General features: G+C 51.3%; 2 protein-coding genes across 14 annotated transcripts in view; one reads left to right on the top strand and one right to left on the bottom strand.

The window, feature by feature from the left end:
- Positions 1-7778, top strand: part of TBL1X (transducin beta like 1 X-linked) — a 220212-nt gene extending 212434 nt beyond the window's left edge. For all 13 annotated transcript variants that reach the window (XM_088028886.1, XM_028115096.2, XM_028115097.2 and 10 more), the window contains 3 exons: positions 898-1063; positions 3213-3314; positions 4324-7778. In XM_088028886.1, the coding sequence (XP_087885012.1) occupies positions 898-1063; positions 3213-3314; positions 4324-4350 (295 nt within the window). In that variant the 3' untranslated portion in view covers positions 4351-7778. The remainder of the gene's footprint in view (positions 1-897; positions 1064-3212; positions 3315-4323) is intronic.
- Positions 7779-10888: 3110 nt separating this feature from the next.
- The window catches only part of GPR143 (G protein-coupled receptor 143), a 54052-nt gene continuing 37979 nt past the window's right edge, over positions 10889-26961 (bottom strand). The window contains exons 8-9 of the mRNA XM_088028582.1: positions 25796-26036; positions 10889-11239 (exon numbers count right to left, since the gene is read on the bottom strand). Coding sequence (XP_087884708.1) covers positions 11145-11239; positions 25796-26036 — 336 coding nt within the window. The 3' untranslated portion in view covers positions 10889-11144. The remainder of the gene's footprint in view (positions 11240-25795; positions 26037-26961) is intronic.

Here is a 26961-nt window from a genome sequence, read left to right as displayed (position 1 = left end):
ACCCGGAACAGCCATGGGCTTGTGCTTGCGGTGGGGGAGAGTGGGATTGTGGGTACAGGCGAAGGTGGCGGCCTTGTGTAAATCAGGAAGACCTCCACGTTCACCACACAGCAGGGCGGCGGGCAGCCTCGCCGAGCAGTGAGGACTCTTGTTTGCTGCAAGCGCTCGACCCAGCGCCATCTCTTAAGCAAGTACTGGAAGGGAGTCCTACATCCACTGAGAGGCTAGAACCAGAAGAACATGGTGGCCATAGTTCCCTCATTTCGAGTAACTGTCCTAAAATCCACTTACATTACTGTGCTAAAGAACACACTCCGATCGGTTTTGATGGCCTTGAAGGTACTTGTGTTCCACGGTACCCATGACGAGCATAAATGACCCTCTCGGTCAGCAGATAGGAAGGGAACGTACCTGTGGAGGGACCAAATGCCAGGTAGCAGCTCTGTGATACATGCTGTTCTCTCACATGGGAAAGTAATCAGACTTGCAGCGCTCGGCAGTGTGATCGCATATTTGGATGGGATTGTATTTTAATTCCTGTTGGTTTCAGTTTTATGCACTCAATTTGCTATTTTCGCAAACTATTGGTATTTCAGTTGCTGACAGTAGAGGTTATCTTTTAAATTATGGGAGCATTTTAGAAAACGTGGTCCATATTCTATGCAAATATTTATCATCTGTGTCTGTAGGAAATGCAGGGAGAAGTTAATGTGGGTATCAGCTTGTGTCCCTAATAACAGCCCCAAAAGAAAGGAAGAAGAGATCTGTTTGAAAACTATGGCCTTGTTTTCACTATGTCCAACTCACAAAGAACTCATGATATCCGTTAAACATCTTAGGGAAACGGAAAGAAAGCAAGGTGTTTCTGTGGTGATGATTTGTGTGCCATCTTCTTAGTGCTTCGTTTGATTCTACGGTTCGACTGTGGGACGTGGAGCGCGGCGTTTGCATCCACACGCTAACCAAACATCAGGAACCGGTCTACAGTGTAGCCTTCAGCCCCGACGGGAAGTACCTGGCCAGTGGCTCCTTTGACAAGTGTGTGCATATCTGGAATACTCAGGTAATCCCTCCGCTTCCTGTGACCCAGTCCTTTCCAAGAGGAATGCCCTATAAACAGTGTTTTCGGGGACCCAGGCTAGGAGCAGCCAGTGGGGAAGCTGTGCTGAGGAACGAGTTGCCCCAGATGATGGCTTGAAGCCAGCCTGCCCTCCCCGGGCAGACCCCAGGCAGGCTCAGTGCCGCCTGCCCTGTGCCTCGTCCGGGCTGTGGGTCCCCTCCCCGACGCTTGCCCCGTCTTCTGCTTGTTCACCTTCCTGCATCAAACCACCTCCCTGCCTCATCTGCTTCTCGAGCACAGGCGTGTTCAGAGACGTGGCCGTCTGGAATCGGAGGTCGGAGGTGGAGAGGTGTCCCCCCATCCGAGGTTTCCAGGGGCAGCAGCCAACTGGCCTGGGGCCAGCCCTGACCACCTCTGAGACCACCACCACCTGTGGCCCCACGGAGCACATCAAGGAGTAGAAAGGAGAGAGGATTTGCAGTGCCCGTGCCATTTAATGATTCTTGAGTGAAAATATTTTATGTTTGTAGCAAAGGATAGGCCGAGAGTGGGTTGTCCTGTTCTCAGAACTAAAAGGAGACGATATTTGATTAAATGTAGCCACTGTAGGTTTCTCTGGCCATACCTGAGGATCGCAGAAATCTGAATATAAAGATAGAACGGACAGGCACTAGTGGAGTACGGTGTTATCTTGGGCAGTCAGCTCTTGGTTCTCCTAACGGAAGGGAGATGGTGGTGTGGTAGGAGTCCTTGAAAATAGCCAGTGATCCATTTTGTTGCATCTCAGGATGGATCAGGCGGCTTCCCTGCTCCCCTTTTCATATGACCTCTCTTCTTGATTCCCTTGGGCTTGGTTGACATTCGGATGCATTTGCGTTCTCAACTCCATGTTCCCCTTGGGACAGGAGGTGGGGGATGGGCCAAGGTAACTGGCATTGGGGTGCAGGGGTCCACTGAGACCCCAAGCTTCCCAGGGACTGCCTTACATAGAACACATCCTCCTGCGGAAGGAGAGGCGATGGTGGGCCCTGCGTGGAGCCAGCCTGACGCCAAGCTGAGCCTCACAGCCCTAGATAGGCCTCCTGGAAAACTCACCCCAGGCACACCATGCCAGAGTCCCTTCGTGAAATACTTGCTGGAAATCATGCTGGATGGATTTGTAAAATGACATCGTTCATTAGGTGCAGTCTGCTGTCAAAAACTCGTCAGATCATGATCACCCTCATTATCACCCCGTTTGTATAAATCACAACACTCTTTGAGACATTTTATTTTTTTATTTTTATTTTATTACTATTTTTTTTTTTTTAGATTTTTAAATTTATTTATTTGACAGAGAGAGACACAGCGAGAGAGGGAACACAAGCAGGGGGAGCGGGAGAGGGAGAAGGAAGCTTCCTGCGGAGCAGGGAGCCCGATGTGGGGCTCGATCCCAGGACCCCGGGATCATGACCTGAGCCGAAGGCCGACGTCCAACGACTGGGCCACCCAGGCGCCCCAAGACATTTTTTATTTTTTTAAAGATTTTATTTTTCTTTAATAGTTTAGATATTTTTTTGAGAGAGAAAGGAAGAGAGCGTGAGCGAAAGAGCACAAGTTGTGGGCAGAGACGGAGGGAGCAGCAGACTCCCCGTGGAGCAGGGAACCCCACACGGGGCTCGATCCCAGGACCCTGGGACCATGACCTGAGCCGAAGGCAGACACTTAACCATCTGAGCCACCCAGGCGCCCTCTTTGAGATATTTTAAAACTCGCTTTAATTCTCCGTGAGATGGGTACCCTAAATATTAAAAACAAAACAAAACAAAAACATTGCTGACTTGTTCCTTGGGAACAGCTGTCCCAGTCTGCAGGGCACCATCAGACCCGGGGGGCAGGGGCGCCGAGGGGCGTGTGGCCTTCCCTGCCAAGTCCAGGCCACGAGCCACCGTAGGGCACCTTGGGCTCCCGTGGTAGGACGTCTGAGAGGCACGCACCTATAGCCACCGGAAAGTTTCCCAGAAAGTTGTTTGAGTTTCTGTTTTGCAAACTTCAGAGATAAGCTCTCCACGATGACCTGCTGTGAGAACCATCTCGGGGTCACATCCCGAGAGTGGCTCCTGCCGGCGCATCCCTGAGTCACGTCCTGAGTGGTGACTGCTTTGCTTTGCAGAGTGGGAGTCTCGTGCACAGCTACCGAGGCACTGGCGGCATCTTCGAGGTGTGCTGGAATGCCCGAGGGGACAAAGTGGGCGCCAGTGCGTCCGACGGCTCCGTAAGCAGCACCTATGTTTTGCGGGGGAGTGGAAGGGCAAGGGCGCAGAGAGGAAAAGCCAGGCGGTTGATACCTGACTGCACTTCCTGGGGGGGGGGGGTGGGGGTGGTGATGGGTCCTGGTCTCTGAGGGCCTGGGGCACAGCAGGTGTCGAAATTGAATGTGTTTTGGGGGAAGGAGACTTCGGGGCTGGATCACATTGGGTCGGCTCCATTTGAGAATGGCCGCCTCCTTCCTCCCTTCCAGGTTGTCATTCTGGTTAACATCCTCTCAGGGAAACTGGTGGTTCTCAACCATGGGGATTCTGTCCCTGTGAGGACACTGGGCAAAGTCTGGAGGCATTTTTTTGGTTGGCCCTACTTTGGGGGTGGGCATGCTACTGGCATCTGGTGGGTGGAGGGCAGGGGTGCAGCCAGCCTCCTACCGGTCCCAGGACAGCCCCCACAGCAGGGAAGTATCTGGCCCCAATGCCAGTGGTGCTGAAGCTAGGACATTTGCTCCTGCCTTCGCTCCATGTTTGTGCCCCTGACCTGGGCCCTGTGGTGGTAAAGGCAGGACCTTCCCTTCTCCAGGTCTCCTGGCTCCCAGGGGTCCTCTTCTGGTTCCATGACATGTCTCGCCTTTTGGTTCGTTCCTGCACTTGAGCCCCAAAGCCGGGGGGGGCAACACTGGGCGGGCTTCCCAAGGGTCAGCATGGGCCCCCGACGTTCCCAGCATCCGTGTGCTCAGGCTGGAGTTGTCCTCTACCTCGTCACATAAGCGTCAACTGCCATTTGTTCCAAGCATTGCCCTTGACCTGGCTTTTCCATGCAGTGCTCTTTGCTCGGGGTTGGCTGGTCAGATGCCCAAGCCACTCGTCTCTTATTCGAGCTTCTCTGCGCATTCGTGACTGTGTGCCAGTAAAACTTTATTCGCAAGACACGGGTGATGGGCCAGATTTGGTCTAAGGGCTCGAAAGGCTTCTTGGCGTTGTCTGTGAAGGTAACAGTCACTTCCTCTTTCCTCGCAGGTGTGTGTTTTAGATCTTCGGAAGTAAACACAAAATATTCTAGAAAAGAAAGAATTGTAACGGACCAGCAGTGAATGTGTGGGGGTGCAACGCTCGTCAGACACGGTTCTATCCGCTCCAAAACTGTACGAACTTGACTTGCATTAGAGTGTACTTGGAAATCAGCTCATCCCTGGCCGCGGGAGTCTCTATTTTTCCGTAACCTTCATCAAGAAGTTTAAAACAGAAGTATACACAGTCCTATCAAAGGGGGAAAGAATGGTTTCCACCCAGAACATTCAGCCTGGGAGGCACGAAGCCACCAGCTAAACGGTGCACGGTTTGGTTTCCATCCAGAACGGGCTCTGATGGCTGAGAGAAGAGGACGAGGAAAAAAAAAAAAAGGAAAAAAAAGCTGTGCCAAAAAAAGGAAAAACAAAAATGCTGTGATAAACCAAAAGCGGGGCGGGGAGGGGGGGGGGGCCTCTCCTCCACGTGGCGGGTTTGTTTTTTCCCTAACAATTTGGACACTACAGTTCTCACAAAGGATGTTCAAAGACCAGTTTGTACCGATGAAATGCGCAACTTTGTAATCCCAACACTTTCTATTTTCTAGAATCTTCTTTGTCCGGTGGTTTTTCTATTGGCTGGAATCCTGTCGTCTGGGGGCCTTCAGTCTGAGATGGAAACTGTTTTTGGTTTGTTGCTTCTTTCCCGTCGTCTGCCCCTCCTGCACCTTTCTCCTTTGTTCCGTGTGGTCCTGGTGTGCAGTACACCCTCAGTGGATGGAGCCTCATGGACACCATGACGAAATCGTGGACGGACAGCTTTCCCGTCCCCCACCTCCCCCTGCCCCCATCGCCCCTCGCTCACGCTCTCTCTGTCCCTTTCTCATAGTTGCTTCGGATCTTAGGTCTCAAGGGCACTTTCGGCGCGTAATAAGTGCTTTATGTAAGCAGGCAGGGCAGGGGGACTTTTTACAGGAGAAAAAAAAATATAAGAGAGAGAGCCCGGAGTATTTTTGGAAAAAAAAAATATTTTTATGTTAAAACAATTTTAAAATCCTAAAATGGTCATCAGACATAGAGAGCTTTGTGTGATTCATATTTTAAACAAATTTTAGGAAGACACAGGCAGGGTCTGAGGTCGCTTTTTCCTTTCCCTTCAGCTTCATGAAAGGCGGTTAGAAGTGTGGGTGGGAAAAGGTCGGTCCTGTGCCTCGGTCACGGGGTTGCTCTGCCACGAGAGTGAGAGCCCGGCGCTGTGGGCTTCGCAGACGAGCACTGCGTCTCGCGGGGCGTGTGTACCCTCGTAGCCGGTGGGAGAGGGGCCGAAGAACGGTGCCCTCTGACCCCAAGCAGCAGTCCCCAGACCAAACGGTATCGAGGACGCCAGGCACAACTCAACAGCTGAGCTCCGTGTCACCTCGACATCTCGTGGACGGCACTGTAGATACCGGTGGTCACGTCACCGAGAGCAGGGTGACCCGTCCTCGCAACGCTGACCTGAAAGGCTCCAGGATCTCCCCTGCTCTCCCGATGACGGAAATGAACAGGGAAGGAAGATGTTCAGGCCCGGAGGTGAATGACCTAGGTAGAAACGTCACTAATAATCTCTGCTGTCTTCATAATTTCTTTCTCTTGCAAGAGACTAGGAGAAAGATTTTTTTTTTTTTTAAATAATGAATCTTTTTACTGTTTTTAAAAAATTAAACATGGCTTTGTGTTCCTAGAGGAGTTTCCTTTCATTGGATCAGGTGACCTTTGTACTCTTGTCACAACCCAACAGGGACCTAGTTTTGAAGTGAACAATGGCGAAGAACTGAAAGATAACGCCTCCTGTCTCCTCTGTTTCCCAGCAGGCACGGGAAGGGATGAGGAAGTTGGCCAGGCCTGGGGGCGGGGGGTCCAGTCTTGGGCAGGGGTCAGCTGGGTGTGTGTTCCGGCGATGAGACAGGATGTTCAAGGGTGGCCTCCACCCATGCAGCCAAAACCCAACAGGCCGGGCAGGGCAAGGCCTTCCTACAGAACTTGGAATGGGCCGGGACCGGCTACAAAGAAAGACCAGAGTGTGTGCATCCTTCTCAGATCATTAATTGGCTTGGATATCGGAGTCATTCACGCCCTGTCTACACGAGACCAAAAAGTCCTCTGTGTCCGACTTGGGTATTTTATTCAGGCTCTGTTACCTAAATGCTTAGCCCAGGGGTCAGAGTTCTGTGGAGTCACCACTCCCATCTTTGAAGATAGCAGACGATGATTCATTGCCTGTCCCCAAGACATCATTAGGTTTGGGGTGCAGTTTGCTGGGGGGTCCAGACCAACACCATCTCAACTCCCTACACCAAGTAAAAATGTCACCTCTACAGAGCTTAAGTTGTCCCGTAGTCGGGACATGGCTTGTGTTTTATAAGTCAGACACTGTTGGGTGGCCATGGCGAGACATCCTGTAAGGGGTTGAGTAGATAATCTTCACAGGGAGGTCAGGAGCCCGGGCCGTAGCCTCCTGGTGACTCTGAGTCACACAGGAACGATGAGGTAGGAGCCAAGGGCTGCAAGGCCACGCACGACACAGGCCTGGCTGGTGAGGACGAAGGCCTACTGTCTGCATCCCTAGCTTCCCCGAGCAGCCATTGCCGAGGAGCTCCCCGCGGGCCTGAAGAGGGACCAACCAGGCGCGGGCGGGCAGCGCCCCTTCCATCCGTCCCCATCCTCAGCACGACGACTGCCAGCCATCGAGCCTGCGACACTCGCCCTCTGCCAGACGGCCGGCAGCTTCACCTCCGTCATCGAGGGATGGCCCGTGGGTGCAGTTCCTGTTTGTCCTTGTTTCCAGCTCTGAGAAATTGTGGGTAAATGCCTACGTCTTAGTGACCAAATGGATCCTTGATTCTGAAGTCAGAGCAACACGATGATCCTTTGCCGAATCTCCGGTTGGGTTTCGAGTGACCAAGAGCGTGTCCCGCACGCCCACCGGGCAGAGGGATGCTGCCCCGCGGCAGGGGGACCGAGGGCCGTCCGTGACAGGGTGTCCACCGTCTGACCCCACACGACACCTAGGACTTGGCGTTTCTTTTGTCCTTCTAAACCTCGATCATGGAGCCGAGTGAAGTGCACTTTGTCAAATGTAAGGGTCTGCTTTGTTATTTTTAGCCTTCTGTTCCACTTTTTTTTTTTTTTAAATCGTGTTTCTTGTCAAATGCAGAAATGTTCCTTCCGCCACTCACTGAGGTTTTGAATTCTGGCTTCTGCAGTTTTTATTGTCTGTGTCAGACGTACAGCCAGATGTGGTCCTCTGTCTGCATTTTCTAGATTCTGTTCCATCCACATCGACCCCCGTTTGGTTTTCCGCCCCCACTCACCCTCACGCGCTCTGAGAAGAATCACCTTGTGTGTCGTAGCTCATTTGTTTCAAGAGAAAATCAACAGATCATACTCAGTGTCTTGAATAAATCGCTCTATTTTGATACTAGAGAACTTGGTGGGTGTGCTTTCTTGCTCTCGCGGGGTTAACTCTTGGGCCCATGGTGCCATGGGTGGATGAAGACCCCCACTATGCGTTTTCTCACAACTCGAGTGCCTCCTCCCCGGACCGCTCTGCCGACACAGGGCCGGCTGATGCGTGGGGAACACCAGCCCCTGCTTACTGCCGAAGGTTCCATAACGGGGGCCGTTTCCACACATCCCTTCGTCATTACATTGTCCCAGGCTGGCGATCGTAAAAAGGGAGTCGGAGTTCAGGGACGAGCTTTGAGCCACTGGAGGAGCCCACAGTCACAGGCATATGGCAGACGCGGCAATGCAGACGGTCCACAGACGCTGACCGACCTCTACTCTGTGCCACACGCCAAGGTGTCACTTTAGTCAGCTGCTGGGCATTACGGGATGACTGGGGAGCGCTGTGCCCAGCACTAGGGAGGAAGCCCGTGAGGAGAGGCAGAGTGCTGGGCAGGTACTTTTTCACCGTGCGAGTCACCAGGGAGGTCACGGTGTCCTTCCCAATTCCAACTTGATGCTGCACTAGAACGAAGCAGAGGACTCGGGTCCCAGTGCTGTCGGGAGGGTGAGGCACCTTAAAGCCACAGGAAGGTCCTGGGGAGAACCTAGGAGCAAGCATGGCAGTGGGGAGAACACAGCGGGTCCCCGGGATAGAGGCATATGGGACCGTGTGGCTTCGCTGGGAACACACAGCTTTAAACGGGGTTCCTTATACGAGGGAGGAAGCTGGACTTCATTTTATTTTGGGGCATCTGCAGCTTGCAGTCACTCAACAGAACTCCACCTGTCCGCATCGTGGTGCGGTTCCTGGGGATGCTGGCGAATGTTCTCCGTGCTTGCGGGAAGGCTGCCGGGCGCCTGCGTGTGCGGGCTGTGCTTGCTGCCCACGGAGCCCCGGGCGCCGCCTGGACGTGCGGGAGAAGGGGCAGGAGGACGTGTGAGGCAGTGCCGGGTACCCCTCACGAGCCCCTCAGAATGCGGCCGATGCTTTTTCTCTCCCCCCCCCGCCCCCCAGTCTTACTCCTTTTCCTCTGAAGGGTCTCCCCCACGACAAGGTGAGGCCCGCGAGGGGGTGCAGGGCGTGGGGGGGGGGTGCCGGACACTGCTCTGCACGGAGCTGCCCTCCGCCGACCTTAGGTGCTCCGGAGAACGGGGGCTCGGGCCAGAACCCATAGTTCTCGTCAAGCCAGAGCGACTGGGGGAACCACAGGAGACAGCCGGCTGCGATTCGTTCTCCCCAGACGGCGCGGGGCGTGCACGTGAGAGCGTTCCTGGAAGAGCGGACACGAGCACAGTCCTCAACGGGTGTTTTAAGGTGTGATAAACCGACCGGCTCCTCGACTGGCCGACAAACTGAAATCACACGGAAGCCACCCGGTAGGCACCGCCTCATCTTTCCACCCACACTATCGTCCCAGCTACGACAGCCTGTGTGTGTCCGGCCAGCCCAGACTCCTGGGTCCCCGGTGCCGCGCCTTCATGAAAACATCTCTCCCGTCAAGACTGCTTTCTCTCCACCGGATCGTTGCCCTTCGCACCCCCGGGTTTTCTAGCACAGTGACGAGGCCCCCCTGCAGCAACCAGCCTGACCAGGAAACTGCTTCAAACCAGGCGGCCCGCCGTTCTCTCGCTTACTCCTCTGGGCACCTCTCTCTCCCCACTAGGGTGACCTGATACGCTACCCGCTCGCGTGTTCCCAGGGCATCCACGGGCTCGCCCGGTGCCTGCCAAGGAGGCGTGAGGAGGGATTCATGCACCTTCCGCCCCCCTGTCCCCCCTCCCCCGCCCCAGGGGACGTGAACACCCCGTCTAGGACTTGTAACTGGATCATCACATCGGACAGGGTTCTTATTTGCAAGCTTCTGAACCTGACTCCGGCCGGTGTAAGCCGAGAAGAATGAATGAGGGTATTGGGCCCTCCGAGGACTCTCCGGAGGAGCAGACCTGGAGGCCACACGGACGAGAACAGCCAAAATCAGGGTCGGGATCGGTCGCATGCAGGGAACGCGCGCACACACGCAGCACCAGGCGCTGCCCACACCGTGACGCTGGACGCCAGACTGTGGCCCCTGAAACCACTCAAGCTGCTTCCAAAGCGGGTGTGCCTGCCGCCAACCCCTCTCACACATGCTTCTGTCAGCCCATTCCCTTGGGCACTGGCTTCTAACTTGGACTTGGGAGAGGGGTCTGGCTGCCAGGTCCTGTGTCCCGCTCCGGGTGTCAGGGAGGCCGGGAAGCGAGGAGACGGCATCTCTTGCCTCTGGGGTGGGCTGGCCTCAGGCCACTGGGGGAAGCCTCACGCAGAAGGGGGGCTTCTGACGCTGGGGGAGACCAAATGTCAACAGAGAGAGTAAGAAGGCAGCTCCACTCCGAAAAGCTAAGCGTCCACAACTCCTTGACACTCTGGATCACGGTGGGTATGATCTAACACGGGTCCATCCTTAGGAATGCACGGCCCTGGGAACCGTGGTCACGGTCCAAGTGTGCCCGGAAGCCCATCTGCAACCAAGTGACTCTCCAAAAGTACAACTCTAGAAACTTCCCAGACAGCTTTTCTAGAGCAAACGGGAGTTGGCTGACATGAAGGGAGGTGCCATGCGGCAGAGCTGTCTGCAGGGTCCCGAGAAAACCGCGTCTGGCTTTTCTACAGACCTACCGAGGTGGCTCGCAACTCCAACGCACACTACAGTACTTTTGCCAATAAACAAAAAATACATTAGAAACGTTTAAATATATACAGATTCCAACTGATAGAAAGATTCCAACCTAGGCAATGATCTAAAGCGGGTCCCAAGGTTTTCTCGGACTATGTCACGGCTCAGTACAGCATGGGGACCAACGGCTACGTGAGTGATGGAGGCCTGGCCGCTTCCCTGCCCCCAGCAGCGCGTGAAGGGCACGCGAAGGGCACGCTGCGCAGCCGCCCCAGCTGCCGCTTTGGTCCTGCCGCTTCTCTATCCTGCTGTATCCGGCGTCATCAGGACTTTGCTCTAGAGCATTTGCTAGAGGTGTTGTTCAGACGGCACGCGAGTCAGGCCGGGAGCTCAGTTACAACTACTTTATTTTATTAACTTTTCTAAAGACCTGGATCTGACCTTTACATTACAGTAGCCAGCCTCCGAAAAACCAAGGGCAGCTAAGAGTCTGGAGAAGCTGCTCTGTGTCCGGTCTGGAAGGAATTCTCCTCCTGTTCCCAGTCATGCTCATGGATCCTCTCTCATCAGAGGGATTCCTCGGGAAGAAACCCTAACAGGGTGATGACAAGATCTGGGGGAGGACACAGTTCTACAGAACGAGGAATGCAGAGCCTGAGCACACGGTGTCTGGGCTCCTGTCCCATCCCTCTCACGGGTCTCCCTGGGGTTTGGGAACAGAGTCAATCTCATTTTCGTTGCGGGACACACTTGCGACATGGATTTCGACTGTGCTGGCATCAGAACCTGGGGAGGAAAAGAGAAAAGACTGTGACGGCGTCAATGTCCCTGAGGGTCTCTCATGGGCCACCAGTGCACCATTCCGTGGCCACCTTCAGCCCCTGCATCCCTTCTTCCAGGCCTCCGCACTGGTGGCTACGCGGGCGTCTCGGCCGAACCACAGGGATGCTGTAGATCAAATGGAAACTGGCTGTGGACACAGGGAGGCTGTGGAGCCCTGTGCTGTCACGGGTGGGGAGCAGGGGAGCGAGGGAGCAAGGGATCATGGGGCCCTGTGTGACGGCTGTGGGGCAGCTGCCACAGGGGGCGCTACCTTCGGCAACAGGACCCCACGGTCGCCTGGTCACCTGCACTCAAGTCCAGGAGGGGTCCCAATGGGGGGGGGGACCACGAACCCCTGTCAAATGAAAACACCTCTGAATTGTCTTTTCGTGGCTAATGCCACGTGGTTTTTGGCGGGGGCAGGGGGAGTGGGTGCGAATCAGCGAAATTACTCCCGCCAAAAGCGTAATCCTGAAGGTCTGTTGAACCGTTGCCAGTAACACACCTTCCTTCAGAACCTGAGTGGATCCTTTGGAACAGATGTCACAATTGTTCTTTCATTCCACAAGTATCCAGCCATGCCTGCTGTGCACCAGGCTCTAGGTTGTACGTGCAGAACACTCAGATGGGAGACACGAAGAAGGGCGGCCTTTTCACCTGTACATGGGGCAAGGGACTGCCCTTCGTGAGTATCTCTAAATCTCAAACGCCATCCACCAATGGGCCCTGCTGGTCACTGGAGTCTCCACTCACGTCACACTGTTCACTCACAACGCTCAGGCACACGGGCCTCTCTCACACTCCCAGCCCAGTTCTACCACAGGGCCTTTGCACATCACTTCTGCCTGTAAAGTTCTTCCAGATTCTCTCACGGCTCCCTTCTACACTTCATTCAGATCTCAATTCAAATGGCAGTGGTTGTTCAGCGGTAGGATTCTCGGCTTCCACATCTCAACTCAAGTGTTCCCTCATTCTCAGGGAGAAATCCAGGACACCCCATCTAAAGCCACGCTCCTGCCCTTAACGGGTTTGTTTTTCTTCACAGCACCTCTCGCTCCCTGGAAATGCTGTGCAATCATTTGTATTTGTCACTCTCTGTCTTTGCCGCTGCAGTGGACAGTCCCACTGGATGAGACATTTGTCTACTGTAGTCACCACCGTGTCCGCAGCGGCCCAGGTAGCAGCTGGCACACAGAAGGCAACACCTGGCGCGTGGATGCGTGCGGCAAGGGCCCTGACACCCGCTGGGTGCAGCTCTGGCACGGCACTGACTGAGGCTGAGGAGCAGAAAGCAAGGCAGGAACGGGCACGACTGAAAGAGGGAGGCATGCGGAGCTGCGGGCAACGCGGAAGGAAAGCGAACGCTAGTGTTGTCTGGAGAAGAGGGGAGAGCGGCATCGGTGTCTGGGAAAGCCTGAGTTACAGGAAAAGGTGACGCTCTGACCAGGAAGAGCCGAGTACGGCACCGCAGGGACCCCCACCCGCCCCCCGACACACACACACACACACACACGCACACACGCACGCACGCACCCCCAGCAGGCAGAGCTTCCTCCCGGGGCTGGATCAGGACAAGGCTGGGAGAGCGCGGGTCTGAGCACGTCAGGCTCCGTGTCCCGAGCACTACAAGCACGGGGCAATGTCGAAGGCGGGCGGAAGGCCTGATTATGGTCACGGAACCTACAGCCGGATCCTGAGAATTGGGGTCACCAACGAGAATGGTGGGAGAAGAGCCGCAGCTGGAGCGGGTAGCCTGCTCTTCCAGGAGACCAGGCACCAGCCGCGAAGGCTTCTAGAAGACCCGTCCAAGACTGCACTGCTGCTGCAGGAGCTGGTGGCACTTCAAAAAGATTCGATTTTCACAGGGTCACCCCCCGTTTATGAGGACATCCTGAGCTCATGGGAACTTGTGTGTGACTTCTGTGGTCTTTTCAAAGACTCGGGGGGGGCTATCACATGGTGGCTTGTGATCAAGGTCTGGGCTGAGGACACTCCCCCGTGACCTCACACTTTAGGGCATTTCCTGGGATCCTGTGGCTTTTTAAGACTTCCCTGTTCTTTCATCCTTCCCCTGGGGCTCCGTGGAGAAAATGCATTTGTACCCTAACAGCTCTCTCAGATGCCAGTGTGGCTGGAGCCAAGCCACCTGAGCCCAGCCCAGCCTGCACTGACGTCCCGGGGGGCCTGTGGTTGGGGGCCTGCCGGCAGGCCTGCATTCCCAGGGCTTTTCTCTTCTGGTCTTAAAGGTCTCCATAGAAAGAGGGAATGTGCTGGCTGAGCAAGTCTCTGACATGATAATCCAATGAGGCCATTGGGGGATTTGTACTAATTCTCTGTTGGTCCAAAGTGTGAATACCTGACGGGTGTCCCTGCAGGATATGCAGATGCCAGCAAGCTCATGATGCCTACGGGCCAGCCCCCTTCCTAGGCCCTCTCTTTGACGAGCCCTGCCAGCCCAGGCAGGTTCTTGGAAACTTCCTGGCCCCACACAGACCCAAGATAGAGGAAAGCACACTGGGTGTCTCTTGCACCCTCACCTGTCGCTCCTGGATTCCGTCCAAGCCTCGAAGCCCTCGCTCAGAAAGCCCAGTCCGTGGGCACCCATGAGCCACGGAGGACACAGACACCTGGGCCTGGATCACCTTCAGGGTGTTGACCTGGATCTAGGGAGGGCCCGAGAGTGAGAGGCCTGGGTGTGTTCTCTACCGCACTTCCCCAGCAGCTGCCATCCACGGGGCACCCGGCGTGACAGTGAGACGGGCAAGTGACAACAGGGAATGAAGGCTACGATAAGGGACTGCGGTAGTGACAGGCAGCTGTGGACAAGTGCGGAGGACACGAGGGACTACAGGACAGAAGAGGACTGTGGGGAAGATGGGCGTTCTGGAGAGAATGAGGGACTGGGGGAGAGAAATGGAATGGGGAGCGGCAGAGCTGTGAGGGAGCATGAAAACCAAAGGGGGAGAATTGTGGGGAGGAACGGGGGGCCGCGGGGAGGAACGGGGGGCCGCGGGGAGGAACGGGGGGCCGCGGGGAAGAACGGGGGGCCGCGGGGAGGAACGGGGGGCCGTGGGGAGGAACGGGGGGCCGCGGGGAAGAACGCGGGGCCGCGGGGAGGAACGGGGGGCCGCGGGGAGGAACGGGGGCCGCGGGGAGGAACGGGGGGCCGCGGGGAGGAACGGGGGGCCGCGGGGAGGAACGGGGGGCCGCGGGGAAGAACGGGGGGCCGCGGGGAGGAACGGGGGGCCGCGGGGAGGAACGGGGGCCGCGGGGAGGAACGGGGGGCCGCGGGGAGGAACGGGGGCCGCGGGGAAGAACGGGGGACCGCGGGGAAGAACGGGGGGCCGCGGGGAGGAACGGGGGGCCGTGGGGAGGAACGGGGGGCCGTGGGGAAGAACGGGGGGCCGTGGGGAGGAACGGGGGGCCGTGGGGAAGAACGCGGGGCCGTGGGGAAGAACGGGGGGCCGTGGGGAAGAACGGGGGGCCGTGGGGAAGAACGCGGGGCCGTGGGGAAGAACGGGGGGCCGTGGGGAAGAACGGGGGGCCGTGGGGAAGAACGGGGGACTTAAGAAGAAACAATGTTAGGAAAGACAGGGAAACAGGAAAACAGCATTGTAGAAGAAGACAGACTTGTGAGAGGCAATAAAGAATCCAGAATTGTGGGAGAAAGTGGAAGACTGTGGGAAAGTGAACTGAGAGAAGCAGACTATGGAGAGCATGGAAAATTGTGGGAGAGACAAGGCACTGTAGGGCAAAGGGGATTATGGGAGAGAGGGATTTGCACAAGAGACAGGAGACTGTGGGTGAGACAAGGGATTATGGAAAACGAAGGAGAACTGTGGGACAGAAATGGAATTACGTGAACAAAGGGATTACAGAAGAAAGGGGGGAATTGTGCGAAAAGACGGATGATGAGAAAAATAGGGCGCTGTGGGAAAGGCAAAGATCATGGCAGTGAAAGGGGAATTGCGGGAATGAGAAAAGGTAACGAGAAAGAAAGGGATATTAGGGAGAACAGAGGAAACGGTAGGAAAAAACGTACTATGGGAGAGACACGGACTAGTGAGAACGGACAAGTGTGGGGGAGAATGAAGGATTGTGGGAGAGACAGGCAGTATTTTTTTTTTCCCGCTTGTTTAATTTAAAAAAAAAAAACCAAACATTTTATTTGACACAGAGAGCACAAGCAGGGGGAGCAGCAGAGGGAGAGGGAGAGGGAGAAGCAGACTCCCCACCGAGCAGGGAGCCCGACTCCCTGGACCCTGGGATCACGACCTGAGCCAAAAGCAGACGCTCAACTGACTGAGCCACCCAGGCGCCCTGCTAATGTTTACGTTTTTATTTAAATTCCAGTTAGTTAACACACAGCATGATATTAGATTCAAATGTACAATCTAGGGATTCAACACGTCTTTACAACACCTGGTGCTTATCACCACAAGCGCCCTCCTTAATCCCCCATCATTATTTAATCCATTTCCCTCCACCTCCCCTCTGGAAACCATCAGTTTGTTCTCTATAGTTATGAGTCTGTATCTGGATTTCCCACTCTTATTTTTTACCTTTGCTTATTTGTTTTGTTTCTTAAATTCCACATATGAGCAAAATCATATGGTATTTGTCTTTCTCTGATTTATTTCATTTAGCGTAATACTCTCTAGCTCCATCCATGTCATTGCAAATGGCAAGATTTCATTTTTTTTAATAGCTGAGTAATACTCCATTGGATCTTCTTTATCCATTCATCAGTCAGTGGACACTTGGGCTGTTTCCATGGTCTGGCTGTTGTAGATAATGCTGTTCTAAACGTCACGGTGCAAGTATCCCTCTGAATTAGTATTTTTATATACTTTGGGTAAGTACCTAGTAGTGCAATTGCTGGATTACAGGGTAGTTCTATTTTTAACTTTTGGGAAAGCCCCATACTGAAAGACACTAAATTAAAAAATACTAATTTTCAAAGATGTACGCACCCCTGTGTTTACTGTAACGTTATTTACGATAGCTAAATTATGGAAGCAACCCAACTACCCAACAGTACATGAATGGATAAAGAAGATGTGGTATATACATACAATGGAATATTATGCAGCCTTTAAGAGAGAATAAAATCTTACCATTTGCAACAACACCGATGGATCTAGAGAGTATAATGCTAAGTGAAACAAATCATGGAAAGACCAATAGCATGTGATTTCATTCACCGTGGAATTTAAGAAACAAAATAAACAAAGGAAAAAAAGAGACCAACAAGAACACGAGACTCTTAAATAGACGGAACTAGTGGTCACAAGAGGTGAGGTGGGGGGGGGGTGAAGGACATTAGGAGCACACTTATGAGCACTAAAGGATAAAACTGCTGAATTAGTATATTATACACCTTAGGCTAACACTGTACACTATTTATGTTGCAATTTAAAAAATAATCAAAGCATTAAACAAAACTGTGGGAGAGAACAATAAATTGTGCAAAGACCAAGGGTTACAGGAGGGCAACTGTGTGAGGAAATGGTACTTTCCATGCCATTGTCATAAGAAATGACAATAGATGCCCTCAGTGGAAACTTGCCACAGTCACAAAACATGAGCATCAAATCAATTCTCCCACACAGATGCACTGGGTCCTCTTCTCAGCAAATCCAAGTCTCTCTTTACTTAAAAACCTGAACTGGCCTTTCATCGGCCACATATAACATGCAAGCTCTTTAGCAGAATCTGCAAAAACCCTTCATCATCTGTTCCCAACCTGCCTCTCTGGCTTCTGCCAACGGGTCACACCATCCCATGCTGTGGCCATCCCCAAACCGTACACATAGACGTTCTCCTCTATGTCTCCATGTAAGGTCTTCCCTGTCTGCTTATCTTTCCCCTCTCCCATTCTGCTCTGCTGTGCAAGACCCAGCCTGAACATCACCTCCTCCAGAAACTCTCACCCTTGATCCCCAAACCAACACAGTCCCTGCATTTTCTGCATTCCTTTAACACTACACATTTTTTTTCAAATAAAAACAGCATTGTCTTTACTTATTTGTAAGTTTCATACATTATATTTCTCAAGGACACTTACCCCCCCTCCGACTAAGATGGTGTTGACAATATAGCAGATGCTCAAAAAAATTTGCTGAAGATCAAATTCAGTTAACTTATGTTAAGTGCCTAGAAAGTGCCTGACCCCCACATCAGATACTTACTAATGGAGGTTCAGGGTGAGCCGACTGGCCTTGGAGTGAATCCTAAAGTCACAGATGCTTCAGAACATGATGAATAAGTCAGTTCACCACAACAGTACAGAAAAGTCTAACTGTGTTAACCCCTTTGAATTGTATCTCTGGGTCTTTTCTCCCCCATGTAACAGTATTTTCTGCATCATGCATAGCTCCCTGTTACTGAAAAAAAACAGTATCAAAGCAGCTGGGAAAAAGGAGGAAGAAGACAGCCCAAGACCAAGCCAGATCTCAATCCCAAGATGCCCATTTAGAAGAGGTGGCTGACACTTGCAGCAGAAACACTGCGTGGGGGTAAACTAAGCCGAGTCTGCTGCGGGGCATCAGTCTGCCCTGGGCTGTTTCCCTCCTTGTAGCACCTCTTTAGCCCCCAGTGAACTGCCTTGATATTTTAGATGCAGCTTACACATTTTCACTCTCCTGTTTTGTTTCTGAATTCCACTCCTCAGACGAACATTTGCCCCCTTTTCCCCTCAGGCTATAACACGTCAGATTATGTATTAACTACACAGCATACAGATCTGTTCAACCTTATGAAAAATGACCATAATTACCACCCTATCAGAGATAAACAAGTACTAAGTGAGATTTGCTAGAAGGGCTTGTTGTCAGCTCACTTGGATGGGGCTAACTGAATGTGATGAGGCTAAGCGAACAGTCCTGGGGCCAGCAGCCACCAGCCCTTCCTTGAGGTCATTGTGACAGCTTTTGCACGGCAAGTCCATTCCTTATACTTAGCTCATATGTCACCTAGCTTCTCATAACCCTAATAAATGGTGCTATTATTCAAAGACAGCTTAACTCATTATGCAGTCTTAGCAAAAAAAAAAAAAAAAAAAAAGTTGAAGATCTCAACTCTTTGTTTTTCCAACTTTAACTGAGGTATCACTGACATAGCTCCCCAACTCTCACATTACTAAGAATTCTTTAAATCATAACTAATTACTCTTATTTTTCAGTTTAGGCCTTCAGGTAGCCATGAGCTGCCACCAATTTTCCATCAAAAATCTGTAACATTATCACAACTGACCATTGGGTACTTTCACTATTTGCAGGTGACATGATACTATATATAGAAAACCTGCCAGACTCCACCAAAAAACTAGAATTCATAGATGAATTATACAAAATCAGTATACAGAAATCCACTGCATTTCTATACGCTAATAATGAAGCAGCAGAGAGAGAAAGTAAGAAAACAGTCTCAGGGCGCCTGGGTGGCTCAGTCAGTTAAGCGTCTGCCTTCAGCTCAGGTCATGATCTCAGGGTCCTGGGATCGAGCCCCGCATCAGGCTCCCTGCTTAGCGGGGGCGGGGGGGGTCTGCTTCTCCCTCTGCACCCCCCTCCTGCTCATGCTCCCACACTCTCTCTCTCTCACAAAAATAAATAAAATCTTTAAAAGAAAGAAAACAGGGCGCCTGGGTGGCTCAGTCAGTTAAGCGTCTGCCTTCGGCTCGGGTCATGGTCCCAGGGTCCTGGGATCGAGCCCCGCATCGGGCTCCCTGCTCGGCGGGAAGCCTGCTTCTCCCTCTCCCACTCCCCCTGCTTGTGTTCCTGCTCTCGCTATCTCTCTCTCTCTGTCAAAATAAATAAATAAAAATCTTTAAAAAGAAAGAAAGAAAGAAAGAAAGAAAGAAAGAAAGAAAGAAAGAAAGAAAGAAAGAAAATAAAACAGTCCTATTTACAATTGCACCAAAAATAATAAAATACCTAGGAATAAACTTAACCAAAGAGGTGAAAGACCTGTACTCTGGAAACTATAAAACACTGATGAAAGAAACTGAAGATGACACAAAGAAATGGAAAGACATTCTATGCTCAGGGACTGGAAGAACAAATTTCATTAAAATGTCTATACTACCCAAAACAATCTACAGATTTAATGCAATGCCGATCAAAATACCAACAGCTTTTCTCACAGAACTAGAACAAATAATCCTAAAAATTGTCTGAAACCACACAAGACCTCGAATAGCCAAAGCAATCTTCAGCTATCACAATCCCAGATGCCAAGATATATTAGTGGTCGTATCAAAACAGTATGATACTGGCACAAAAACAGACACATAGATCAATACAACAGACTAGAAAGCCCAGAAATAAACCCATGACTACAAGGTCAATTAATCTTCAACAAAGGAGAAAAAATATACAATGAGCAAGACACACTCTCTTCTTCAACAAACGGTGCTGGGATTAACTGGAGCTGCCACATGCCAAAGAATGAACGGGGACCACTTCCTTACCAAACACAAAAAGAATCTCAAAATGGATTAAAGACCTAAATGTGAGACCTGAAACCATAAAAGTCCTACAAGAAAGCACAGGCAGTAATTTCTCTGACATCGGCCATGGCAACATTTTTCTAGATAAGTCTCTAGAGGCAAGGGAAACAAAAGCAAAAATAAACTATTGGGCCTACATTAAAATAAAAAGTTTCTGCACAGTGGTGGAAACGATCAACAAAACTGAAAGATCTCCTACTGACTGAGAGAAGATATCTGCACAGGACCTATCCAATGAGGGGTTAGTATCCAAAATATATGAAGGACTTACAGAACACCACCAAAACCACAAATAATCCAACTGAAAAAATGGACAGAAGACATAAACAGACATTTCTCCAAAGAAGACACCCAGATGACCAATAGACACATGAAAAGATGCTCAACATCATGGAAATACAAATCAAAACCACAAGGAGATACCACCTCACACCTGTCAGAATGGCTAAAATCAAAAACACAAGAAACAAATGTTGGTGAGGATGTGGAGAAGAAGGAACCTTCCTGCACTGTTGGTGGGAATGCAAAGTGGTGCAGCCACTGTGGGGAGACCGTATGGAGGTTCCTCAAAATTTTAGAAATAGAATCACCGTATGATCCAGTAATTCCACTTCTGAGTATTTACCCAAAGATTATGAGACTCATAAAGACATATGCACCCGTATGTTTATTGCAGCATTATTTATAATAGTCAAATTATGGACGCGCTCAAGTGCCCATTGATAGATGAATGGATAAAGAAGATGTGGTGTGTATACACCCAAAGACACACAATCGAATATTACTCAGCCGTAATAAAGAATGAAATCTTGCCATCTGCAATGATATGGATGTAGAAGGTGTAACACTAAGTGAAATACACCTAGAGGAAGACAAATACTATATGATTTCACTCGTGTGTGGAATTGAAGACACAAAACAAACAAACAAGAAACAAAGCAAAAAAAACACTCCTAACTCTAGAGAACAAACTGGTGGTGACCAGAGGGGAGGTGGGCGGGGTGATGGGGGGGAACACGTGATGGGGATGAAGCGTACACTTATCATGATGAGCACTGAGTAATGTATGGAATTGCTGAATCACTATCTTGTACCTGTGAAAAATGAGGGAACACCGTACATTAACTGTACTGGAGTTTTAAAAAAGAAGAAAAGAAACGAACACCAAAGATTCAGGTCTTTGTTTGCACCTGCACAGCGAAAGGTTAAAAGTAAACTCTACGTTCTATTCCAATATATGCACTGAAGCGTCCAGACTGAGAACTCTCGAAGCAGCTTTGGAGCTAGGTCACTGGAGACAATGTTCAGCACTCACTGTTTAATACACTGGAGTCATTACTTTTAGTGTTCACACGTATACATTTAAAAAAGAATCATGTGTGCACTGAGTTTGTACGTGTACCGAGTTTTCTCTACACCTGCTCAGGTACCAGTGCTCAAGCTCCATCAGTAAGGAAACCGTTCTTTAAAGGTCTTTCCCCTGACTTTACGCACCGAGGTGGCATCATCGGTGCATGCAACTTACCGAGACACAGCTGTATTCAGTGAGGGGTTGGGTGGGTGGCGGAGGGGAGGACAGGTGCAGAGGACATCGTCCCACGGATCCAGCCAGCCAGCCCTCCACCAGCTGGCCCACGCCCACGGACAGGCGGGGAAGTGGAACATTCTGTGAGTTGGCAAAGCCTCCAGAAAGACCAAGTGAATGGCCCTCGAGACACCCTGACCAGGGAAGAGTTAGAGAGAATCCTGAAATTGTCCCCGGAGGGCCATGGTAGCGACAGACAGCCAAAGTCTGATGTGGAGATCTTCAGAAACGTGCTGAAGCGTCCTAGGCCGCAAAACATTTAAATGTTTTAATTTCTGAATAAAATTCCTCTTCATTCTTTTTAGCAAAGTCCTGCCCAGGTTGACTATGCAAGATACTAGACTGTATCTCAGGAACAATGATAAAACATTCCCAAGCGTGAGCAGCTACAAACCGAAGACTCTACTCGCCCCTTCCGTTTCACCCCTACCATATACTTTTGCCAACATCGGTGGTTAACTTTTGCAAAGTTACTCTGTTTTTCAAAATCCGTCAGAAAGCCTGACCCAACAGACGTTAACTAACAGCACGTATTACTGCGGCTTTAAATCAATAGCCCCGATGTTTACCCATATTCTTTCCACAATCAAAAATACCAACTGCATTCCTTGTTTTTCTCAAAAAGCGTTCCTCATATGCTTTCTTTTTCCTCCAAATTCTTCTCAGGCTGGCGTTTCCATTGCTTATTCTATTCCCGGCTTTTCTTCTTCTGCTTAGAGACACAGCGCGCGAGCAGGGAGGGGCACCGGGACAGGGAAAGAAAGAATCCCAAGCAGGCTCCCTGCTCAGCCAAGGGCCGTACGCGGGACTTGACCCATGATCCACGACCCTGAGGTCACGACCCTGAGGTCGCGACCCGAGCAGAAATCCAGAGCCGGGTGCTCAACCGACTGAGCCGCCCAGGTGGCCCTATTCGTAGCTTTTTTATTTTGTCCAAGACACTGTGAGGTCCTTGGGGGCCAGGTTTGCCCCTCTGGTCCCCTCCCCCAACACGGCTCCCAGCATAAGGCCGGGCAGAGCTGTGGGAGGTCACTGGTCATTATTACCAGAACCAAGTACGGCTCTATCCATATAATGGGGGTATTATTCAGCCACAAAAAGATCGAAGTTCTGACTCGAGCTACGATGTGGATGAACCCCGAAAACACGAGGCTAAGTGAAAGAAGCCAGACGCAGAAGGACAAGCATTTGTCCATTTAGATGAAACGTCCAGGACAGGCAAATCCATGCAAACAGAAAGTAGATCAGTGGTTGAGGGGAGGGAGGAATGGAAAGAGATTGGAAATAGGCATAGGGTTTGCTTTTGGAGTGATGATGATGTTCTGCAATTAGATAATTGCACAACTTTGTGAATATATTAAAACTCAATGAAGTTTAAAGTAACTTTAAGAGGATGAATTTTATGGTATGTGAATTATATCTCAATTTTTAACAAAAGCACGGGAGGGAGGCAAAGGCAACACGGGACTAGGGCCAATCTCCGCAGCTACAAGTCTGAGGGACTTCACTAGGGAACGCCAACATCAGCGCTTGTGTAACCATCCAAACACCACGACTTTTTTTTTTTAAAGACTTTATTTATTTATTTATTTGAGAGAGAGAATGACATAGAGAGAGCACGAGAAGGGGGGAGGGTCAGAGGGAGAAGCAGACTCCCCGCCGAGCAGGGAGCCCGACGCGGGACTCGATCCCGGGACTCCAGGATCATGACCTGAGCCGAAGGCAGTCGCTTCACCGACTGAGCCACCCAGGCGCCCCAAAGACCAAGATTTTTAAGATGTTTCCTTATTGCACTATTTCCCCAAATATAGACTGACTAACCAAATGGAGTTCAAATTTCAAAGACAAAGTCTCTGTCACGTGCGAATTACTCCGTCAGCCTTGCTGAGGGCTCGCACTGAGGAGGAGGGAAGGAAAGGAAGCTTCGAGACAGCAGCCGGAAGGAACCCATGCCCTGTTTCTATTGGCTCTGTTTGCTTTCTGAAAAAGCTCCATGTGAATACTCCCGGCCTTCAGTGCAGACCAGTGAAAGCAGGGGAGATACTGACTGCTCTTGCTCCCTGCTGGTGACTGGGGCTGCAGGCACGTCGGGATGGTTTTTATGGTCATTTCTCATGTTTTACTAGACTTCCAAAGATGGGCTCGACCACTTTGAAACACCAGGATGGGAATCCAGCAAAACTGACTAGATCAAGATCAAATTTTTTGGCTCATTCCCCAGGTGGTCCCATGCTAACAGCAACTCCACTCGGATTTGCACCACAGAGAAAGGCGATAAACACATGGTCTCTGCCTTTTTGCTTGAGCCAGAAATACTGTTTTCCTTCGAGGCTTCCAATTACAACCAGACAGTACTCATCTCAGAGAATCAATCTATCAATTCATCACTATATATTTTGGCCCCGAGAATGAACCAACCTGGTCATCTGAAAACAAACCCTCCTCCAATGCAGCTGAATTGAAGGAATGGAAAGAAACAAACTCTAAAGTCATTTCCAAATAGCCTTGGTGTTATCTTCCTTCTCTCAAATTTCAACACTATTTCCGTACAAAGTTGTCTGGATTGTGTGGTGTTTGTCTTTGACTTCACATGTGAGTGTGAGTGTGTGTGTGTGTGTGCGCGCGCGCGCTCACTTAGCTCAGACAACACGTTGCGGAAAGCAAATTTTTGGATCCAAGCTTTAGGACAGCCTAGTTATTCTGAGATACTCGTTCTGAACTGGGGGTCAGTGTGCATTCAGGGGATATTTGTTGATGTCTGGAAACAGTGCTGATTGTCCCCATCGGGATGGGCGCTACTAGCAGTGAGTGGGCAGAGGCCAGGGAGGCTGCCCCGCATCCTACAGTGCCCAGGCCGGTCCTCAGGACAAAGAATCCCCCAGCCCTAGATGCCAACAGTGCTGAGAATGAGAGACCCGCTCGGAAGACAGACACAGTAGATGGGGTGACAGGTTGACGGAGGAGGCTGGTGCATCTCTGCCAGCCCCAGCATCAGCTGAGGAAAGGTCAAGAAGCCTGTATGTCCCAGAACACACTCAGTCGACCTTCTTCAACATACTCTCTGGCTCTTTTTTTAAACAACAAGTGGCTACCGTAACATTGTAGCTACCAAAGACCTTCTTCTAAGGATCAATCTGCTTGTAGATTACAAATGATTAGGTCAGGGGCGCCTGGGTGGCTCAGTCGTTGAGCGTCTGCCTTCGGCTCAGGTCATGATCCCAGGGTCCTGGGATCGAGCCCCACGTCGGGCTCCCTGCTCCGTGGGAAGCCTGCTTCTCCCTCTCCCACTCCCCCTGCTTGTGCTCCCTCTCTCGATGTGTCTCTCTCTGTCAAGTAAATAAAATCTTTAAAAAAAAAAAAAGATTAGGTCAGTTAAAGCTCTGCAGAACTCAGAGTGGTGATTTTCAAACTCCTCCTCATCAAAAGATACATTTGGGCTAAAACAAAGCTTTACAAGGAACCTCAACAGGGAGAAGACTGGTACATTAGCAAAAAGTCGTTTTGTAAGTTACAATTTGGACTGTCATCAATTAGAACGATAAGGCTGCTTTTGTCAACACAAAACTCTGAAAACCAAACACTGAGGTCTGCAAGGGACCTGCAAGCTTCCTGTGTTTTGATTTCATCGCATCTTATCCAGGAAATTCAGTTTCACGGGGCTAAGGAGCTGAAAATGTACAGTTTTAAGGAGCTCATCTTCCCAGCTCTGGGTAGCCCTCGCTTAAAGCAAGAGGGCAGGGGAATGTCACTGAGCTCCACGCACACGTGAGCTAACCTGGTTGGACGAGTTAACAGGTTGCCGGGCCTGGGTGGGTTAGGATTTGGTCACCACCACACTTCAGTACGCACAACTCTTCCCACAGATCTTCGTGTACATCTTGGAATTGAATCATTTCCTAGATGTCTGAAGGACCACACTCGGGTTCCAGAGAACCCGGTTTGATGTCTGCAGAGCAGTTAGAAGGGCACAGCACTAGAGTCGTTAAGTGAGAAGGACAGATCCGAAGAGCCCGCCCTGGGGTACTGGCTTTTCACCTGCAACGGCCCCACGTGAGCCGGGCAAACCAAACTGCACCCAGAACCACAGAGGACAGTCACACCATCCATGGCCTTGCAGCAAGGGGCTGGGAGGGGTGTGGAGTGACAATCGATGTCCTGTTCATGAAGCCATCCAGCCACGGCAGGGACCACTTACAAGTACGCAAGGCTACCGTGCTGAGGAACTGAGCGGCAGATGCCATTAAAATATTAGAGAGAGAGGCGGGGGGTAACATGCCAGGTTAGCACCAGTGTCGGCTGCTTTCACCCTCCACTAACAGCAGTGACGGACGCCTCTCCCACACCACGTCACCTCCTTCTTTGATACCGGACTTCCAGGCTGGCCCTGGGGCTCCGCGACGTACCTGCCTCGGCAGACAGGGCTTACCTTCAGACAGCATGCTCAGCGCCTCGTCGGAGGTGTGCCTGCTGTCATGCGCCGCCTTCCTGTAGGTCGGATGCTCACGGGGCGCGCGGGAGCCCTCCGGGGCCAGGCAGGTCCGCTCCGCAGAACTCGCCACGGACTCCCACTGAATCTCCTTCCTGGGGGACTGAAACTGCAGGCTGCATCCCGTCCAGCCGTAGAAGGCCAAGGACAAGAGAAATCCTTGGGCTGGATTCAGTATCCCCTGGGAGGCAGGAGAAAACGACACAGGTCAGTCCCGTGCCGCGGACTGGGAATTAGAGCATCACGTCCACTCGCACGCCCGCTGGGCCACCTCGTGTGGAAGTGAGCCGCTTGGCTGGTGTGGGGCAAGACAAAGACGGGCTTGAGGCGCCGCACCTTCCAGGGTGGCTAAAAACGGAGGGGGCGGGGGAGGGAATGGTGGGGGGAGGGGAAGGGGCACAACACAGGGCAACGGAACCAATCCTACTGCTGCCTCTGCCAGCGTGGCTTGGCTCTCGGACAGAGAGGTGCTTTCCATCTTGTGCTCGAGAGTCAGAATTTGATTTAATGAAAGTACCCGAGGCCAAAAATGAGTCTAGAGAACGTTCCTCCACTTGGTGTGGTAAGTACCCATGAAGTGAACCAAAGGAACCAAGTGAAACTCCAAAGCAAAGGGGTGGAGGCAGGGAACACTGGTCTTATTATACGAGTCAGATTCTCCCCGATTCTGGAGCAACATAAATATCAGTTCTGTACAGGACAACCTGTACCTCTCCACGAACAGTTTTGTTTCTTCATTATGAATGCAATACAGTGGAAACCTTGGGAGAATGTACTCATGCTGTTTCCACCTTACTCCCATGTTGTGTATTTCTATCCAACGTTTTTCCACACACGCGTCATTCTGTAGCTGTAACTAGCCTGATTTTTATATCTTGCACTTTTCACTGAATACTAGAGATCTCATCATTGTCACATTTAACACCTGCATACCATCCCGTCGAGATGAAAAAATGTAATTTACTTAGCCATTCCCTTGTATTTGTTTAATTGGGGTTGCCTATAATGTTGGTTTCTTTTTAAGATTTTATTTATTTATCTGACAGAGAGAGCACAAGCAGGTGGGGTGAGGGAGAGGGAGAAGCAGGCTCTCTGCTGAGCAGGGA

Source organism: Eumetopias jubatus, unplaced genomic scaffold (genome assembly GCF_037043125.1).
Source record: "Eumetopias jubatus isolate StellerSeaLion01/CBP00866 unplaced genomic scaffold, mEumJub1_p1.0 scaffold_11, whole genome shotgun sequence".
Lineage (NCBI taxonomy): Eukaryota > Metazoa > Chordata > Mammalia > Carnivora > Otariidae > Eumetopias > Eumetopias jubatus.
This window is presented reverse-complemented; position numbering and strand designations above follow the sequence as displayed.